Raw genomic sequence first — 21,227 nt, 5'->3', positions numbered from 1 at the left:
TGACCTGATGGACAGGGTTTCCCTATCTGGCCAGGGTACTTCCTGTCATCACTGGTAAGCATCAGTCCCCTAGAGGCTTCTCAGGAGCACTTGGTGTCCTAACTCTCCAGCGAGGGAGTCTTCTTGTGCCTCAGCCTGTGAGGAGTGTTGCCAGAATGCTAGTCCTCACGAGACCCCTCCTTGATCTGATGGGCCGGTGACCCCCAGGGAGCCAGGACAGAGCCCTCTGACCTGTTCTCTGCGCCCCCAGGTTTGGGAATGACGTGCAGCACTTCAAGGTGCTCCGAGATGGAGCTGGGAAGTACTTCCTCTGGGTGGTGAAATTCAACTCTTTGAATGAGCTGGTAGATTACCACAGATCTACATCCGTGTCCAGAAACCAGCAGATATTCCTCCGGGACATAGAACAGGTGCCGCAGGTAAGCCTCACCAGAGAGACTGGGATCACTTTGAGCGATTCAGAGTAGCTCCTCGGGCAGGCCAGTACCTTCTCAGAGGGTTACCGCCAGGGCTTCTGTGCTCACTGTTCAAAATACTACCTTTAGCTCATGTTAAAGGTTTGTGGTTGAAACAAAATAGCTTTGCCTTTTCCAGAGGCTCCCTCGGCTGAGGCAGTGCGTTGCTGGTTACCACCTATGTCTCTCTAGGGAAACGGTCTTTAACACTGTCCAATATTGTATCGCTGGAAGCAAGTTAGGAGGGAAACCTCGCTTGTTGAGGGAGTGGAGTCCACGCTCATTCCTGTATTCCTATGTTACGGGGAGCTCCACTTTTGTTTGTTTAAAACAAATTTTTTTAATGTTTTTATTTATTTTTGAGACAGAGACAGAGCATGAGCAGGGGAGGGGCAGGGAGAGAGGGAGACACAGAATCCGAAGCAGGCTCCGGGCTCCAAGCTGTCAGCACAGAGCCCGACACCGGGCTCGAACTCACGAACCATGAGATCATGACCTGAGCTGAAGTCAGACGCTTAACCGACTGAGCCGCCCAGGCGCCCCTGTTTGTTTTATTTATTTATTTAAAGTTTTTATTCTGAAGAGCGTGAGTGGGGGGGGAGGGGCAGAGAGAGAATGCCAGGCACGGACAGCACAGAGCCCGATGTGGAGCTCGAACTGACCTAAGCAGAAATTAAGAGTCGGACACTTAACCGACTGAGCCACCCAGGTGGCCCTCCACCTTACTTTATTTAAGCTATTGACTCTGTAAAACCTTAAGGACTTCATAAGCAATAAAGTGATGGGAAGTAAAGCCTTGTCAAAGCCTGGAGTTGTAAACCAAAGCCTGATTGCTGTTTCCCAAGTTCCTTCCCTGAGAAAGCAGTACTTGCTTCGATGGTGTGGTGCCCTGGCCGCCGTGGTGGAATAGACTCCAGCGTGTTCTGGCGTGTTGTGGGCTTTGGTGAAAGTACTCTGTACCCACGAGAGTAGATGTAGGACCTATAAGGATAAATGGAGGGGGAGGAGAAATGGGAGGTCATCTCAGGAGACATAAAGAGTCACACACATCTGTTGCGCCCTTGTGACCAGCCCCACCTAGCAGGGGGCTGGCTGTGAGCAGAGACCCAGCATGTGCTCTTTCCCTGCCCCTCTTCTGCAGCAACCAACATACGTCCAGGCCCTCTTTGACTTTGATCCCCAGGAGGATGGAGAGCTGGGATTCCGTCGGGGAGACTTTATCCACGTCATGGATAACTCAGATCCCAACTGGTGGAAAGGGGCCTGCCACGGGCAGACCGGCATGTTTCCCCGCAATTACGTCACCCCTGTGAACCGGAACGTCTAAGAATCAAGAAGAGATTATTTAAAGAAAGTGAAAAATTTAAAACACATACAAAAGATTTAAACCCACGAGCTGCCTTAACAGCAGCCCGTGAGGGAGCTCAGAACACCTGGCTGGGTCACCTGGTGACCCTCTCACTTTGGTTGGAACTTTGGGGGGGCGGGAGGGGGTGTTGGATATAAAAATGCCAAAACTTACCTATAAATTAAGAAAAGAGTTTTTATTACAAATTTTCACCGCTGCTCCTTTCTCCTCTTTTTCATCCTTTTCCTCTTCTGTCCATCAGTGCATGACGTCTAATACCACATATAGTCCTAGCTGATGCCAATAATAAAAGAAAAGAAACCAAGCAGGCTGGTATTTTCTCTATGCAAACTGTCTGTCGTAGTCGGAATGACAGAAGAAAGAAAGAACAGCCGTCGTTGTGCTCCTCGTCGATGCACAGAGGAGAGGGCAGTGGGTGGCAGCCCCTGCTGGTCACCTTCTGCCAGAGGGGCGGCCCCCAGCCCCAGCATCTTGTGACACAGTTGGAAATGGAGCAGGGCAAAAGGAAGGACTGTTGGCCCCTCACGGCTTCCCGAGAAAAGTCAACCTGAAAACCTTTGTCTCTTTTCTATGTTGTTTTCTCTCCACATGGTATCATTAAGCACGTTGATTTTTCATAGTGCCTTTTTCCTTATTTCAAGAGTTGCTTATGAGTGGTGTTTTTTTTTTTTTTTTATTTGTTTTAAAATAAGTTAAAGACAGTCCAGAGCTTTTCAGCCAATTTGTCTCCTACTCTGTGTACATCATCCTCCCTGGGTAGGGGGAGGGAGAGAGGAAGTGGGGTAGAGGAGAGGAGGCCAGCGCAGGTGGAGGGTGTGGGCATTTCTGCCTGTCCGCAGCCACGAGCCTGGAAGGTTCAGCTTTAATATTTGTCAGCCCTCTGGGGTCTGCAGTGGCGCCTGCTGCCGGGGAAGGAGGAGAGGTTACAGCTTCTCCCACATGGGACTGGATCTAACCTAGGGAGGAGGGGGGTCAGAGTCCTTGACCTTGTGATCTAGGCTGTTGTCTGCCCCTCCTCAACTCCAGAGTGCCCACCGTCCCTCCCCCCACCCCCTCCAGACACAAAACCCTAGAGCCAGCAAGTTCCAAACAGGAAAGCCCAAGGAAATTAAAACGTCCCTCTGTGACTGTCCCAGGTTGTACTGTGTTCCAGCACTGGGGTAGAAAATGAGAGCTTCCATTTTTCTTGCTCTGAAACAGAGGTGTCTGTTCGTGGCTTTCTTCGTTTGTGCTGCCTCCCTAACCTGCCCAGGCGAGCACTGGGGCAGCGTTGATGAAGTGGCTGGGTTTTCGTGTCTCTGTTCCCAGTGGGCTGTGTTTATAGCTGCTCCCCCCCCCCCCCCCAAGGAAGTGTCTCCGTGAGGCAGGGACTGTTTGGGGAAGGACAAGTGGGAAATGTAGGAAGGCCGTGTCCATGGCAGAGCTCTCTCTGCACGCCTTGTCAGCTGCTTGCCCCTCATAGTGATGTGCCTGTGAACTTTCTCCACCTGATCCCATTCCTGCAACAAAAAATGGGGCTGCCCGGAGTTGGTGACGGCCTTTGGATTCTGAAGTCTCCAATTGGTTGGAGGTTGGAGTCTTCCCTGGACTTTGGTTATGGAGCGGGACTCGGCCCGGAGTACTCAGAGGCCCCAGAGGCGGCTGCTCTTCTGGATGGAGCATCTGCCACCTCACGCCCTTTCTGGTAGCTTCTCCTTTCCTTGGTGATGATAAGAGGAATCTCTGGCATTCTACACCTGGACCATTTGATTGTTTTATTTTGGAATTGGTGTATATCATGAAGCCTTGCTAAACTAAGTTTTGTGTGTATATATTTAAAAAAAAAATCAGTGTTTAAATAAAAAGACTTATGTACTTAATCCTTTAACTCTGCGGATAGCATTTGGTAGGTAGTGATTAACTGTGAATAATAAACATACAATGAATTCTTCACTCTGTATCTTTTCTCTTTTTTTCCCCCTTTCGTCTTAAAGTAAAAACCTAAAAGCTACGTCCGATGTCAGGACTCCTGTGTCCTGTTTTCTGACTCACCTAACCCCTTGGGGAGCATGTGGGTTTTGCTGGGCCGCTGAATTAGGGATGCCCATACTCAGCTGTTCATCAGGGTCCCTGGGGGGCTTGTTCACAATGTGGATGCCTGGACCCCACCCTTGGGTGCTCCGAGATGCTTGAGGGCACAGCCAGGCATGCCTGGTGTTTTGGGTTTTTTTTTTAACGTTTATGTTTGAGAGCGCGTGAGCAGGGGAAGGGGCAGAGAGATTAGGGGGAACAGAGGATCTGAAGCAGGCTCCTTGCTGACAGCAGAGAGCCCGATGTGGGGCTTGAGCCTGCGAACTGTGAGATCATGACCTGAGCCCAAGTCAGATGCTTAACCAAAAGAGCATGGCTTCTTTGGTTCTCATCCCCTCTCTCCCTCCCTTAAATAAAGGACAGAGGCACAGAATGCTGTGTGTTGAAGCAGTCTCCATGTGCTAAGTAGCTAAAAAAAGAGTCTGTTCAGCTGGCTGTTGCAAGGTGAGACCAGGAGTGTCTGACCACATCATGCTGGCTGTCCTAGACCAAACAAGTGTTGTTTGGGGAGAGCCTGATGGAAATTGAACCCAAGGAATTTCTTGGTCTGTGTTGTGTGTGTTTTATGTTTGTTGTTGTTGTGTTTTGTTTTTGAGAGCAAGAGATAGGGAGACTGTGCCAGTGGGGGAGAGGAAGAAGGAGGGAGACAGAATCTTTTTTTTTTTTTTTTTTTTTAAGTTATTTATTTTGAGAGTGAGAGAGTGCGGGAGGGGCAGAGGGAGAGAGAGAATCCCAAGCAGGCTCCACACTGTCCATGCAGAGCCCCGTGCCGGGTTCAAACTCATGTACCATGAGATCATGACCTAAGCCAAAACCAAGAGTAGGACGCTTAACCGACTCAGCCACCCAGGGGCCCCGTGTTCGTGGTCTAGTTCTTAAATACAGTTCAGCACACTACCTCATTTGTGGCTGCCCTACTTGTGCAGTAGTTTTCAATTCGCATTTCTTCGATGACCTCAGTGGATACTGGACCGCTGGTCTCCTGGACCGCCTGTGCTGGCTACTCCGAAGCTGAGCAGTTGTTCCCAAAGTGGGGCCATTTTAGTGAGAACTTAAGGCCCTGCCCATCACCCTCCTTGTGGCTTTTTGCTCTGTTTGACTCATTGCGTCAGAACAGCACTGGAATTAATGGGAACGGTGATGCTTTTGCAGAGTTTGGTCACAGGTTTCTTGGTGTTTGGATCCCCTTCCACCATGAATGTGTAATTCCTGGGGAGGCATGCACCATGGACAGCTCAGCTGCCTTTGATGCCTACGAGTTAGGCGAGTTAGGCGGACAGGTGGCCTTGAGACTTCCTCCTACTGCACTCACTGCGGTGGCCCTGCAGCAGCAGGAGGTCCAGTACGCCCTGGCTCACTGGTAACAGGCTCATTTTCAAACAGGATCGCGGAGGGAGCAGTGCTGACAGCTCCCATCGAGGGCTTCAAGGCAGTCTCTGCAGCACCAGACCCCACCTTCAGGTACTCCAAGATGGTGCTTGAGGGCACAGACGCTGACGTCATGGAAAGAGAGAAGGCCAGGGGCACAGGAAGTCTGCCTTTCCTCGTCTTGCCCCCTTGACCTGCTTACACTCGGCGATGTGTGGATGGAGCTCTGCTTTACCAGAGCGCCTGGATAACTGGGAAGAATGAACATGGAATGGTATCTGGTGCCTTAGAAATGCTTTCATTCCCCAAGACACCATGTTTCCATGAAATGCACATTCTCCAGGCCTGAGCCCTGTTTTACACTAAAGAACAGGGAGACGCCGTATATGCTCTTGAAGCGTGTGTTCATTTGGTGGTTTTGTTTTTAGTTTATTTTGAGAGAGAGTGGGAGCATGAGTGGCGGAGGGGCAGGGGGCTAGGGAGAGAGCGAACTGTCAGTGCAGAACCTAACTCAGAGCTTGAACTCACAAACTGTGAGATGAGAAATGTGAGAGGAGAAGATGACAGCCAGCCTCTGCCGCAGATGGACAGAGAGGAGAAACCTGTATTGAGCAAATACCCTATTTCTGGTATCGTGCTTGACATCTTATGTATTACTCACTTCTCCCAAAACCCTAGGAGGCAGACTTTGTATTCCATCATATTGATGAGGAAATAAGGTCTGAGGCGTTGGGTAACTCGCCCAAGGTTACACAACTCGTAGGATCCGGAGCTAGGACTACGAACTTTGCCATGGACTGAATGTGGGTGTCCCCTCCCCCCCCCCCCATCCAAATATTGAAGCCCTAACCCCCAGTGTGATGGTATGAGGAGGCAGGCCCTTTGGGAGGGAATTAGATTAGGTGAGGTCATGGGGGTGGGGTCCTCATGTTGGGTTAGAGCCTTTATAACCAGAGCTTTCTCTCTCCACCTTGTGAGACAACAGCGAGGCCGCAGCGTCTCAAGCCTGGAAGAGAGCCCTCACCAAGAACTGAATCTGCCAGCACTGTGATCTCAGACTCGCCAGTCTCTGGTATTTTGCTCTAGCAGCCTGAGCTGACGGAGACAGACTTCAAAGCTTTCCCCCACCACATCCAGCTGCTTTAGGAGTCTTCAAGGGTGGAAGGTTGGGGGGAAGTCCAGCCATCTTTTTCTGAAGTTCAGACCTGCCTGCCAGGCCAGAAAAGGCAGCAAGGATTTGGAGGAAAACCAATTAGTAATGTTTTTTAAATGCATCTGCCCCTTGTTTTCACCTCTTAGGGTAAGGGGTGCAGCTGGAGAGTAGGAAGACCGTGTTCTCTCTGGTCTATACCTACTAGCACTGAAACAGGATGACTCCACAAGGAAGTGAGGCTCTAGGGGCTTGGACAAGACCCTCATTACTGCCTCTGGGCGTCTGACCCCTGGCCCATCCTATCAAAGGAGGAGGATGGGCTAGAGCCAGTCTCATCCTGCAGTAGAATCCTCCGGGAGCTTTGCAAAGAATTGTTTTCCCTTAAATGTGTATTTCCCACTTCCCCTCTTCCATGAGCTTCCAGAACCAGCTATTTTAGCCAACAACGTTTGTTTCTTTTTTTATTGTGATAAGAAAACTTAGCACAAGATCTCCCCTCTTAAATTTTCTTTTTTCTTAATGTTTATTATTTTTGAGAGAGAGACAGAGCACAAGTCGGGGAGAGAGGAATGAGAGGGAGACCTAGAATCCAAAGCAGGCTCCAGGCTCTGAGCTGTCAGCACACAGCCCGACGCAGGGCTCAAACCCACAAACTGCAGGATCGTGACCTGAGCCAAAGTCAGGAACCTCAACCGACTGAGCCACCCAGGGCGCCGCTCCCCTCTTAAATGTTCATGTGTACAATACGTTATCATTGACCGATAGGTACCGTGTTGCATAGCAGATCTCTAGAACTTACTCATCTTGCTTAACTGAAACCTAACGCCTGCTGATTAACCATTTTAGTCTTTGATTCTATGAATTTGATATTTTAGACTCATGTAAGTGGAAGCATCCACTATTTGTCCTCCCATGACTGGCTTGTTTCACTTAGCACAGTGTCCTCAGTGTTCATCCCTGTTGTCCCATATTGCAGAATTTCCTTTTATTAAGGAGGAGTAGTATTCCGTTGTGTGTGCGTGTGACGCGTTCTTTATCCACTCGTCTGTTGAAGGACATTTAGGTTGTTTCTAAGTCTTGGCTACTATGACTAGCCTTGCAGTGAACACGGGAGTGCTGATATCTCTTTGAGATCCTGAGTTCAATTATTTTGGATAAATACCCAGAAGTAGGATTACTGGATCATTAGGTAGGCCTATTTGTAATGTTTTGGGGGAAACTCCATACTGTTTTCTGCAGTGGCTGCACCAATTTACATTCCCACCATCAGGACATGGGGGTTCCTATTTCTCCACATCCTTGCCAACACGTGTTGTTTTGCCCTTTTTAAATTAATTTATTTTTTAGCCTGACAGTAGTCATCCTGACAGATCTGGCATTTTGTTCGGAAAAAGGTAATCTCTCCTCACAGGTTACTTTACTCAGGCTACAAAAGTGATTGAAATTTTATGGGCAGAAAGCATTTGTAAAAGAACTTGTCTCCCTTAGAACAAAATGTTTTGAATAAAAAAAAAAAAAAGAGGGGCACCTGGGTGACTCGGTTAAGCATCTGACTTCAGCTCAGGTCATGATCTCGCAGTTCGTGAGTTCGAGCCCCGCGTCGGGCTCTGTGCTGACAGCTGAGAGCCTGGAATCTGCTTTGGATTCTGTGTCTCCCTCTCTCTCTGCCCCTCCCCCACACATGCTCTGTGTGTCTCTCTCTCAAAAATAAATATTTAAAAAAAAGAATTTTGTGGGGCGCCTGGGTGGCTCAGTCGGCTGAGCGTCCGACTTTGGCTCAGGTCATGATCTCACAGTTTGTGGGTTCGAGCCCCGCATCAGGCTCTGTGCTGACTGCTTGCTCAGAGCCTGGAGCCCGCTTCAGATTCTGTCTCCTTCTCTCTCTGCCCCTCCCCCGCTCAAGCTTTGTCTCACTCTGTTTCTCAAAAATAAATAAAATGTAAAAAAAAAAAATTTTTTTTTTTTAGTGAAAAAAAAAAGAATTTTGTGCAAATAAGATGTTGGCACAGATTTAAGGCGATTTCATGACAAGGAGTCATCAAGCATCCCATTTAAGCCCCCTATCTCTCAGTCTGTCATTTGCTCATTAAACTCATTCTGTGGGATCCCGGTGCAGGGAGATCTAGAAGCAGTGGAAGAGCCTTCTTAGAGCTCACCTAGTTGTGGGGTTTAAACTTGAGATTTAAAAACAATTTTATCTGTATGACATCAACTGCCAGACCACTTCAAACAGTCCAGGAATTCAGGAGGAAAGTGAGATAAAAACCCGTATGGAGAAATCGATACCTTCCTACGTGTAAACACCCACCAGTGAGATGGCGTGTTGGAAGAGAAGGTCTGATCTCCAATGTCAACAAAACAGATAAAATATCTGGAAATAAACATCACAAGAAACGTGCAAAACCTCCCCGAGGAAAACTCGGAGACATTCCCAAAGGACATGAAATTGAAAAGGCGAAGCTGTGTTCTTGGCGAGGAAAACCCAACGTCATAAAGATGTCAATTCTTCCAAAGGTAGTTTATAAATTGAACACGATCCAAATAAAAACACCCAGAGGCTTTTTTCCTGGAACTATCTGAAGTTTACATTGAAAACATGAACAAGTAGAAGAGCCAGGAGAACTTGAGAAGGGAGAGCAGTGGGAGAGGGGTGGCGCATCGGACACCCCCACCTCTTGGGAAGACTCAGGAATGAGCCTGGCGGCCATGCCCAGCAGGGCCACTAACAGCAACAGAACGGAAAGCCCAGAAACAGGCCCCCAGCATATGGAAATTCAGAGTGTAAAATGCATCCTCTCAAATCTCAGAGCTGAAGAGGGACCTTTCTTGTTTTTTTTAATGTTCATTTGAGGGGGGGGGGAACCCCAAGCAGGTTCTGCCCTGTCAGCAGAGCCTGAAGTGGGGCTTGAACTCACGAACCATGAGATCCTCGCCTGAACCAAAATCAAGAGTCAGACGCTCATCCGACTGAGTCACCCAGGCACCCCAACAATGGACCTTTTAATAAATATAATCTGGACAACGGGTACCCTTCTGAAAAAAAGACAGCTGGGTCGAACCTCACAACGATCACCAGGGTAGCCTTCAAATGGGTCAAAGGTTGAAACACAAAAGAGGGAAACTATGGATGAATTTCTTTGCCCTCAACAAGAACAGAAGCCGTGGGTGGGCACAGGGCTGACCGGAAGTGGGCTGGCATGCATGCATGGATTCCCAGGTGTGGGAGCTGGCATCGAGGAGCCCACAGTATCCTGGGCAACCCTCACATAGCTTTTCAAACTTTCTTGAGGCTGAGAAAGGTAGCTTGTACAAGGTCACCTCCTGGTTACTCCCAAAGCATAGGAGGCAAACTGTCCAAGGTCACCCAGAGTCTGGGTCCTAACCACTGCTCTGCGGCTCCTGACTGCAGATGAGCCCCGCCAGCAGGTGGCTATTGAAACGGGGTGCTGGGCTTGGTGGTGGTGGCCAGAGGGCAGGGCCACAGGCAGGTCAAGGAGGGGTCCTGGCTTCAGGGAGCAGCTCCTCAGTTGGACGAAGAGACCAGCGACATCAATTGGAGCGAAGGCAGGCATGTGGGGTTTTGAGGCTGTGGCAGAGCAAGAGCTCACGGGAAGCTGGTCAGGAAAGGCTCCTCGGGGGAGGGAGGGGGGGCGTGGGTCAGTTGTGGCGTCAGGCTGAGGATAAGTAGACAAGCAGAGAGGAAGAGAGCCCTTGGCCTCAGATCAGAGAGAAAAGTGGATGCTGGCTACAGCCAGGGACACTCAGAAGGAACTTAGGGGGCCAAAGAGTTGAGGAATTGGCCCAGAGAACCAGGCTCAGACTGTAAAAGGCCTTGAAAGCCAAGATCGTAATCAGTACCGGTTCCATTGCACTTCATAGTTTGAAAACACCAGGGTGTCTGGGGGGCTCCGTCGGTTAAGCATCCAGCTCGTGGTTTCGGCTCAGCTCATGATCTCACGGTTCAGTGGGTTCAAGCCCTGCATCGGGTTCGGTGCTGATAGCGTGGAGCCTGCTTGGGATTCTCTCTCTTGCTCTCTTTCTGCCCCTCCCCTGCTCATGGTCTCTCTCTTTCTCAAAATAAATAAATAAGCTTTAAAAATTAAAAAAAAAAAAGTTTGAAAACACCTACACACAATCATGGGTCCTCAGGCCAACCTGGCGGCGACATTGGCTTTTTTTTTTTTTTTTTAAACAGATGGACAAGGGAATTGGAGTTTAAGGCCCTGCCCAAGGTCACACAGCCTGGAATAAAGCCCTGGGCCTCCCCGCTTCCCCCTACATCACACCTTCCTGAGGGTCAGGAGTCTGCACTTGGTCCTGGAATCTGGGAAGGTTTCTCAGCAGAGGAGGGAAAGTGTGGCAGGGCAGGGGGGGCCACAGTCTGGGTGGGGTGGAGGCTGAGGGGCTGGCTAAGGATAGCCTCGGGGAGGGTCCTCACAGCACAAACGGGCTGCCTGAGCACCTCCAGCGCTGGTTTGCCTCCTGCCCCTTCTGCCGCCGCCTCTGTTGCTTCCTCCTCTCCCCTTGTCCAGCCTTCAGGGCCTGGCCTTCCTCAGGCTCAGCAGAATTCGGCCCTGTTTCCTCACCAAGAGTGGCAAGTGTGGGGTCTCAGCCGGGGCCATGGCTTCAGGGCCGCCTCCACGCCCACAACCTCTCTTCCTGGGTCCCCTGTTCAGATTTATGTCCTGAGCTACAGGGGAGGAGGCCATGCTGCTCCTAGACATTTGCCCACAAGCACCTCAACTTCCACTAGCCCAACATCCTCCCCGCCCCCCCCCCCCCCCCCCCCGCTCTGCTCCCCTGCCCTCCCTACCCCAGGGTTACCCAACTCAATCAGCAGCAGCCTAGGGGTCCCAAGGGTCCTTGTAAGCCCCAACAAGTTTCCTCTCTTGTAATGCAAGTGCCTGACTTAAGATTTGCTTGCCGATCTGCTTCCCAAGGCTATCTGGAATAGCACAGCTCTAGCCCCAGGGCCAAGGAGAGATGAAAAGCCTGCTGCTTCCCAGCGCTGAGGCTCCTTTGAATTTTTTTTTTTTTTTTTTTTTTTTTTACCGTTTATTTATTTTGGGGGAGAGGGGCAGAGAGAGACAGAGAGAGAGAGAGAGAGAGAGAGGATCTGAAGCAGGCTCTGTGCTGACAGCAGAGAGCCCGATGCAGGGCTCGAACTCACAAACCGCAAGATCATGACCACTCAGGAGGTCAGACACTTAACCAACTGAGCCACCCAGGCGCCCCTGAGGCTCTTTTGTTTTAAAGATCTTGGGGCGCCTGGGTGGCCCAGTTGGTTAATCTTCCGGCTTCGGCTCAGGTCATGATCTCGCAGTTTGTGGGTTTGAGCCCTGTGTCAGGCCCTGTGCTGACAGCTCGGAACCTGGAGCCTGCTTTGGATTCTGTGTCTCCCTCTCTCTCTGCCCCTCCCCTGCTCACACTCTGTCTCTTTCTCTCTCAAAAATAAATACACATTTAAAAAAAAAGAGAGAGAGACCCAGGAGCTATATAGAAAAACAGTGCTGTCAGGAAGAGAAAGTGCTGGAATCGAGGGGATTACTATTTGTATTTCGGGAGGGCTTCTCCGAGAGAGGACTCCTATTTGAGCAGAGGCCTGAACGAACCACAGGACGATCTCCACAAACATGCGCCCAGTGACTGACCAAGGGCACAAGAGGTAGGGTCAGAACAATTACGAGAGAACCGGCCAGCCGTGCCCTCCTGAGCCGCGAGCCTGGGGAGGGGGGCGAGGCCCCAGGGAACTGGCGGAGGCGACTGGAGGACTGCAAGGTGCTGGTCTCGGGGCGGCGGCAGCGTCGCTCTCTTGCTGCTCATTTAGCTCGTCGCCCCCGACCTCAGTGGTACAGCATGTCAAGTGCATCCAGCCAGCGGCGGGGAGGAGAGAACGTGGGGGGCCTCATGGGCCAGCCAAGCGTAGAAGTGGCGCATATCACGTTCCAGCGCAACGTCACGTGGCCACACAGAACCGGAACGCACACAGTCCAGCTGACTGTGAAGGCATGAGACTGACCCGAAGGCATGAGGACCCGGCTGGGCTGTGCCAACTCTTCACGCCCTTGAACTGCCCTGGCCCCATCAGCCCCTTCCACGTGATCCTGATTGGTTCTGGGCACCGGTGCTTGTCCTCCCAAACTCACCCTGCCTCATGCCGCTCATCTACAAGACCGGTGGGACCCTCGGCGTCTGCTGCGAGGTGGCTGTTGCTCCGTCTGTGTTAGAGGCCGGGAAGACCCACCGGGAGTCTCTCCGCCTTGCAGGAGGCTGTCCGGGTTCCTCTCGAGCAGCGTCCCAGCCCCCACCTCTCCTAACACTGCACCTCCTGCTGCTTCGGGGAGGGCCCGCTCGTCCCTGGTGGGGGCCCGAGACAGCCTCCTGCAGGAGCTGGCCCACGTCCCATCTGCCCCCCACCGCCCACCACGCACAGACCGTGAAATCCTCTCACGCGCTGGCTTGCATATCAACAGGGGAGTCACTACGAAGATCGCACTGGTGTCACACACAGACGCCCCGAAGTGGGGGAGTTTCCAGGTTCGGGCTGACCGAGAGCAGAGCGGAAAGGAGCGGCGGATGGTCTCGGGGAGGGGTGTAAATGGGCTCCCCTCAGCCTCTAGCTAGAGCGACAGGTGCCGCCAGTTCCAGAGTCAGAAGGCCACACACCCCAGGAACCAGGTCGACCACGGAAATCGCTGCCAGGAGTGCTCAACGGGCCCGAACGGGAGTGAACAGATGAGGGGGCACCCGGTGCCCTTCGATTCCCAAGTGCAGGACAGGACCGGGGGAGGAGTGAGGGCAAGGGCCAAGTTTGCACCCATTACGCTTCGGGGCACTTACATGAGCTCAGAGCGAACACACCAGTTGTCATTCGAACACACCAGTTGTCATTCGGGAGGCCTATCAGACTCAGGAGAGCTACGGTGACCTGCTTTCCCAGCCCGAGTTCTGGATCCAGCTGACAAGGGGGTGGGATATTTAAAAATAAGAAAATAATGGGGCGCCTGGGTGGCTCAGTCGGTTGAGCGTCCGACTTCGGCTCAGGTCACGATCTCGCGGTCCGTGAGTTCGAGCCCCGCGTCGGGCTCTGTGCTGAGTGCTCAGAGCCTGGAGCCTGTTTCAGATTCTGTGTCTCCCTCTCTCTCTGCCCCTCCCCCGTTCATGCTTTGTCTCTCTCTGTCTCAAAAATAAATAAACGTTAAAAAAAATTTTTTTTTAATTAAAAATAAATAAATAAATAAGAAAATAAGACTGTCCATGGGGCGCCTGGGTGGCTCAGTCATTAATCTGACTTCGGCTCAGGTCATGATCTCATGGTTTGAGCCATGGGCTGCCATTTCCTCCCCCCACCTTCCCTCCTCTTCTAGAGTAATGGAACACTCAATTTGTAGCCTGTACACGACTTTTTTTAAAAAAAATTTTTAACACTTATTTAATTTTTTTTAATGTTTATTTATTTTTGCGAAAGAAACAGAGTGGGAATGAGGGAGGGGCAGGGAGAGACGGAGACACAGAATCCGAAGCAGGCCCCAGGCTCCGAGCCGTCAGCACAGAGCCGGATGTGGGGCTTGAACTCACCAATCACAAGATCATGACCTGAGCTGAAGTCAGACGCTCAACCGACTGAGCCACCCAGGTGCCCCTCAGCCACTCCAGCTTTTAGGTGTGGCCCTGTGACTGAATGCTCACCAATAGGATTCAAGTGAAAGTCTCATGGGGGAGCTCCACGTAGCCCTCCCAGAACCCCTTTCTCCTCCGAATCCTTCCTCCATCCTGTTGCTGGAATTCCAGCCGCTGCCTGGGGTCAGACAGTGAGAGCCACGCCTGGGATGGTGGCATGATGAACTAGGCCTCTGTGCCCGTGGGACATTCGTGAAGACAGTGGCCTAACCAGCCCTGGACAGTGTCCCCTGCCCTTTGATGGATTTAACCGCTGTTACTGTAGGGCCCCGTCACTGTCATGGCTGAATCTAATCCTGAAACCCTACCATTCATGCATGTCTACCAAGCGTTCATCCTCCACATTCTCGGACACCTCTTTTTCTCCAGAGCTCAAGGGGCCTCAGAAGCAGGTGTATCCCCACCCCAAAGGGGCGCAAAAAAAGACGTCCAAAGAGGCCCCGCGGTCTTTCTCCATTCAACTCTCCTCCGTGTAGAAAGCTCCCCCGTAGCTTTACCGACTGAGCAATCCGGGTGCCCCAAGTGTTGAGCATTTTGAACATGGATCTGTGCTAGGTGCTGGAGACAGAAGAGTGGGAAGGTTGGCAAACGCCAGCCTTCAGGGAGCTCAAAACGTAGGGAGGAAGCTGACCAGTGATCTGTCTCAGGACAGGGATAGGGTATAGGGGAAGCGGGGGGGGGGGGGGTGAAACACAGACTCAGATGGGGTCAGGAAGGGCTTCAGAGAGACGCTGGGGGAAAGAAGAGAAAATTGTGTATGCAAAAGCACGTGGCATCAGGCAAATAGAAAAGAAGTATTAACAAGCATGTGGAGACGTTGGAACCCTCATACATTGCTGGTGCAGATGTGAAATTGCTATGGAAACCAGTTTGGTGATTCCTAAAAACAAACAAACAAACAAACAAAACTAAACATAGAATTACGATATAACTCAACAATTCCACCTCTAGGCACGGACCCGATGAAAGAATTGAAAATAAGGATTCAGATACTTGCAAGCCAATGTTTGTTGCAGGATTGTCCACAATTGCCAAACTATTCAAATACCCATCAAAAGACGAATGCATGAACAAAATGAGGTGTATGCGTGCAAATGGAATATTGTTCAGCCACATAGAAAAATGAAGTTCTGGGGTGCCTGGGTGGCTCAGTCCATTAAGCACCTGACTCTTGATTTCAGCTCAGGTCATGATCTCGTGGTTCGTGTGTTCAAGCCTCTCGTCTGGCTCCACACTGACGGTGCAGAACCTGCTTGGGATTCTTTCTCTCTCCTTCTCTCTCTGCCCCTTCCCCCTCCCAAAATGAATAAATAAACGTAAAAGAAAAAAGAATGAAATTCTGATTCGTGCTACAATGTAGATGAACCTTGAAAACATTATGTTAAATGAAAGAAACCAGACACAAAAGGACAAATATTGTATGGTTCCACTTACATGCAATATCTAAAAGAGGTAAATCCATAGACCTGGAAAGTAGATTAAAGATTCCCATGGGAATGCAAGCTGGTGCAGCCACTCTGGAAAACAGTATGGAGGTTCCTCAAAAAACTAAAAATAGAACTACCCTACGACCCAGCAATTGCACTACTCTGCATTTATCCACGGGATACAGGTGTGCTGTTTCGAAGGGACGCGTGCACCCCCATGTTTATAGCAGCCCTATCAACAATAGCCAAAGTATGGAAAGAGCCCAAATGTCCATCAATGGATGAATGGATAAAGATGTGTATATATATATATATATATATATATATATATATATACACACACACACATACACACAATGGAGTATTACTCGGCGATCAAAAAGAATGAAATCTTGCCATTGGCAACTACGTGGATGGAACTGGAGGCTATTATGCTAAGTGAAATTATAGAAAGAAAAATATCATATGACTTCACTCATATGAGGACTTTAAGAGACAAAACAGGGGCACCTGGGTGGCTCAGCCAGTTAAGCGTCCAACTTCAGCTCAGGTCATGATCTCATGGTTCATGGGTTTGAGCCCTGCATCGGGCTCTGTGCTGACAGCTCAGAGGCTGGAGCCTGCTTCGGATTCTGGGTCTCCCTCTCTCTCTCTGCCTCTCCCCTGCTCATGCTCTCTCAATAATAAAAACATTTAAAAATTTAAAAAAAAATTAAGAGACAAAACAGATGAACATAAGGGAAGGGGAACAAAAATAATATAAAAACAGGGAGGGGGACCAAACAGAAGAGACTCGTAAATATGGAGAACAAACTGAGGGTTACGGGAAGGGTGGTGGGAGGGGGATGGGCTAAATGGGTAAGGGGCACTAAGGAATCTACACCTGAAATCATTGTTGCACGATATGCTAACTAATTTGGATGTAAATTTTAAAAAATAAAAATAATAATTAAAAAAAAAAGATTCCCAGGGGCCAGGAGAGGAGGGGAATGGGGAATTATTGTGTCATGGATACAGGGTTTCTGTTTGGAGTGAGAAAAACATTTTAGAAAGAGTGGTGATGGTTGCACAACATTGCAAATGGAGTGAATGCCACAAAATTGGACACTTAAAAATGGTTGAGGGACGCCTGGGTGGCTCAGTTGGTTAAGTGTTCATCTCTTGGTTTTGGTTTGGGTCATGATCTCGCAGTTTGTGAGTTCGAGCCCTGCATCAGGCTCTGTGCTGAAAGCACAGAGCCTGCTTCAGATCCTCTGTCTCTCTCTCTCTCTCTCTCTCTCTCTCTCTCAAAAAGAAATAAACGTTTAAAAAATAGTTGAAAATGGGGTGCCTGGCTGGCTCAGTTGGTGGAGCACAGGACTCTTGATCTCAGGGTTTTGGATTTGAGCCCCATGTTAGGGGTAGAGATTACTTAAAAATCATCTCTGGGCCGGAGTTCCGGTTGCCCCACAGCTTTGCTAACGTTTGGTGTCATCCGTCTTTTACACCTTTAGCCACTGCGGTGGATGTGCAGTGGTGCCTTATTGCCATTTCAAATTTGCACTTCCTTTGGGCTTATGCTGTCGGGTGCTTTTGTGCTTTGCTTATTACCCATTTGTATCTTTCTTTGTGAAATGTCTGTTCAGCTCTCTTGCCTAATTTGTTTATTGGGTCGTTCGTCTTTTTTACTGTCAACTTTACGTCCAAGTTTGAGGTTCCCAGAAGTAGTCATTCTTGAGTCTGGTGAGATCAGAAGTCGTGGAGGAAGAAGACGTGGTCTGCAGTTGACCTGGGGCACAGCAGCCTTTCGTCTGTGATGGAACCGCACCCACTCTTCCTCTGCGCGTTACGCGGTGACTGACGACGGGCTTCCCACAGACACAGCAGGAAACGCCTTCTCAGGGAAGCTCAGAAATGAGTAATGGGTGAGGTGTTGTCACCCACGAAGGCGGATGATCTTGTCAGAGAGAACCAAATGCTGGAAACCACAGAAAGCTGGAAGCCCAGAGACCCCTCCAGCAGACTTGGAAAGCTTTCTCCTGGGGCTGACATTGACATTCCTGATAGCTTCTTGATGTTTGGCTCTGCTGACAAGAGCAGAAGAAAGTTGAAATGCATAAGAAATCAGCTCTTGAAAGCTACTGGTCAGTGAATCCTCTTTCTTTCGTGTGTGTGTGTGTGTGTGTGTGTGTGTGTTTTCCCGCCCTTTGGTTAGTACGCTGGTGTTTGAATCATTTACTGAATCTGAAAGGACAGAAAAGGGAACTTGGTCAAACATGCCCCTATCTTTGGCCCCTTGCAAGCTGCCCCAAGCTTCCTCCAGAACCCTCCTACAGTTGTTGGTCTTTGATGATTTTCTCAAACTTACAGCCCCAAAGTTTAAAAAATAAGTAAATGGCAATGATGGAAAGTTACATGCACACAAAAACCTACACCCAGATGTTTACAGAAGCTTTATTCATAATCACTAAAACGTGGAAGCAGGGCACCTGGGTGGCTCGGTCAATTAAGCGTCCACCTCTTGGTTTCAGCTCAGGTCACGATCTCATGGTTCGTGAGTTCGAGCCCCACATTGAGCTCTGCAGCTGGCGGTAAAGAGCCTGCTTGGGATTCACTCTCTCTCCCTCTCTCTCTGCCCCCTCCCACCCATGCTGTCTCTGTCTTTCTCAAAAATAAATAAACTTTAAAAAGGTAAATAAAATGTGGAAGCAACCAAGATGTGCTTCAGTATGTGAATGTGTGATGCATCCAGACAGTGAACTATTGGTTCTAAAAAGAAGTAAGCTATCACACCACAGAGAGATATGGAGGAAACTCAGGTACGTATTACTAAGTGAAAGAAAGCCCCAGAAGGGAAGAAATTCTGATTTGCTCATTGCTATATCTCCAGCATCTAAAAACAGTGTCTGGGGGCGCCTGGGTGGCTCAGTCCGTTGGGCGTCCCAACTTCAACTTCAGCTCAGGTCACGATCTCATGGTTCGTGGGTTCGAGCCCCGCGTCAGGCTCTGTGCTGACAGCTCAGAGCCTTGAACCTGCTTCAGATTCTCTGTCTCCCCCTCTTTCTGTCCCTCCCCCACTCACACTCTGTCTCTCTCCCTCTCTCTCCAAAATAAACAAACATAAAAAAAAAATTTTTTTAACGGTGTCTGGCTAGGCAGACCCTCAATAAATATTTGATGGAAAAAAATGATGGGGAATAGAGGCCCTTCATCTCACCCAGAGTCATAAGAAAGGAGAAAGAAATAAGGAGAGCCTGGGATGATCCACTAAGATGTGTACCCCTTAATTCAATCTTCCTCCAAACATGGGCCACCAACCAAAATGCTTATTCCTGGGCCACATGCTAGACCTGCTTGATCAGAATGAGTATCCCTAAGGAGGCGTACCCGTATTTTTAAATAAGCACCCCAGATGATTCTGGCATCAGCTGAAGTTGAGAACCCTTGGGATGCCTACTAAAAATGCAGATATTTTTATACCTTTGGAAGCACAGAGGCAGCAAAGCTTGGACACCCTGTAGTCCAACACTTCCATCTCTCCCTCTTTTTTTAATGTTTATTTATTTTTGAGAGAGAGAGAGAGAGAGAGAGAGCGCATGCAGGGGAGGATGGGGGGGGGTGGACAGAGGATCTGAAGCAGGCTCTGAGCTGACAGCAGAGCCCGACGCGGGGCTCGAACCCGTGAACAGCGAGATCATAACCTGTGCGAAGTCGGACACTTCACCGACTGAGCCACCCAGGTGCCCCTAACACTTCCATCTTCATAGGTAGAGAAACTGTGGCCCAAAGGAAGGCGTGCCTGGCTACAGAGCCACAGCAAATTACCTCCTGGCTCTCAGGACTCTTCTTGGTGGCACAGCTGACGGCTCGGGCAATAAGAGATTCTTTTGCCTGTGATTGGACAGATCATTGGTGGAGGAGTTGATAAATACCAACCCTATGTGGTCAAGGCCAAGGAGGTATTTACTTCCTCTGAGAAGGCAGGGGAAATCCAAAGAAGCTTTTAATAGGTCTCTTTAGGGTAAATTTTGATGAGGTCACAGAAGGATTCACTTCCCCAAGCTGACGGGAACCGCTTTTCTCCGGTTTCTCTTTCCGCACGATAGGATATACTTAGTATATTTAACTTAAAATGAGATGACCAGATTTTAAATATGCAAAAGCCGGAGCCAAGGTGTGAGCCCAGGAAGGCTGGCACCTGCCAGTGATCTCATTTCCGCTGGGCCGCGAATTTGCCATCTGCCTTTGAAGGACCTTGGGCACACCACCTAGCCCCTCTGGGCCCTGGCTGGACTACGTGATTTCCATGAGTCTTTCCGGTTCTTGCGGTCTGTAGTTCCCTGAGTCTAACTCACCCTACAACTAGCCAGTAGCCAAAGTCCTGCTGCCTTACCTATTGAGTGACCGTTGGGAGACCTGTTCTAAAATGTGGGCTTGTTCTAGTCCAGAACAAAATAGAACCAAAGATCTCCATAGCTGAAGAGATTATGTGGGAGAGGTAGCCAGTCAGTCCACAAAACTGATGAAAACAGAGATATAACAGAGGCTGGGCTTTCATGGCAAAATAAGGCAATCTAAGCAAAGAGACAGAGGAGGTGAGTGAGGACCGGGGGTGGGGGTGAGGGGGTGCCCTGAAGGGCAAAGTGGAGAACATTTTCATGAAGGACAAAATGTCAAATTTCTGTACCTGGTTTTGCCCACTGTGGGCCACCATAACATTTATAACCATCCACTTCCCATGTGGACAATGCTTGTCAAAGGAAAGCAGAAGTCAAAATTCTGCGTATATATGAACAACTGATGTTTTAAAATGTTTATTTGTGAAAGAGAGAGAGCATGTGCAGGGGAGGGGCAGAGAGAGAGGGGAACAGAGGATCCGAAGCAGGCCCTGCACTGACAGCAGCGAGTCCGATGCGGGGCTCAAACTCACAAACAGTGCGGTCATGACCTGAGCCAAGGTCAGGCGCTCAACCTGAGCCACCCAGGCGCCCCAGAGCAACTGAGTTTCAACCAAGTTACAAAAGGTAATTCAATGGGAAAAGAATAGACTTTTCGACAACAACAACGACAACGACAACAAAAACCACAGTGATTTCCAGTGCTGAAACAATGAACTATCCAAAAAAAAAAAAAAAAAAAAGGAGGAAGAACTTCTGTCCATATCTCATGTCATACACAAAAATGAACCCAGGGCTGCTTGGCTGACTCAGTCAGTAGAGCATGTGACTCTTTTTTTTTTTTAAGTTTATTTATTTTTTTTTAGTAATCTCTAGACCCAGTGTAGGGTTCAAACCCATGACCTCTAGATCAAGAATCATATGCTCTTCCTGCAACCAAGCATCCTGCATGTGACTTGCGGTTGTGAGTTCAAGCCCTAGGCTGGGCCTAGAGCTTCCTTAAACAAACAAGCAAACAAACACCAAAAGGGATCAGAGACCTAGATGTAAAACCTAAAGCTATAAAATTTCTATTGGAAAATGTAGAAGAAAAATGTTTTGGTTTTTTTTTGGCTAGGCAAGGAACTCTTAGATATGATATCAAAAGCATGATCCGTAAAAGAGGAAAAGAATCAATAAACTTGACTTTATTAAAATTAAGAACTTGGGCTCTTTGAAAGACATGAGTGAAAAGACAAGCCACATAGCTCATGAGAAGCTACATATATTATGATAAGGGGCTTATATCCAGAAAACAGAAGAACTCTCAAAATTCGACACTAAGAAACA

The 21,227-nt window shown here is 49.3% G+C and overlaps 1 protein-coding gene across 1 annotated transcript in view; it reads left to right on the top strand.

Annotated features, from left to right (window-relative positions):
* GRB2 (growth factor receptor bound protein 2) overlaps positions 1–3,756 on the top strand; it is a 73,898-nt gene extending 70,142 nt beyond the window's left edge. Inside the window, exons 5-6 of the mRNA XM_042966898.1 lie at positions 251–419; positions 1,597–3,756. Of these exons, the coding sequence (XP_042822832.1) occupies positions 251–419; positions 1,597–1,782 (355 nt within the window). The 3' untranslated portion in view covers positions 1,783–3,756. The remainder of the gene's footprint in view (positions 1–250; positions 420–1,596) is intronic.
* The last annotated feature ends 17,471 nt before the right edge of the window (positions 3,757–21,227 follow it).

The sequence above is a fragment of the Panthera tigris genome, chromosome E1 (genome assembly GCF_018350195.1).
Source record: "Panthera tigris isolate Pti1 chromosome E1, P.tigris_Pti1_mat1.1, whole genome shotgun sequence".
NCBI lineage: Eukaryota > Metazoa > Chordata > Mammalia > Carnivora > Felidae > Panthera > Panthera tigris.
Note: the sequence above shows the minus strand (reverse complement) of the source record. Positions and strands in the feature narration are given on the sequence as shown.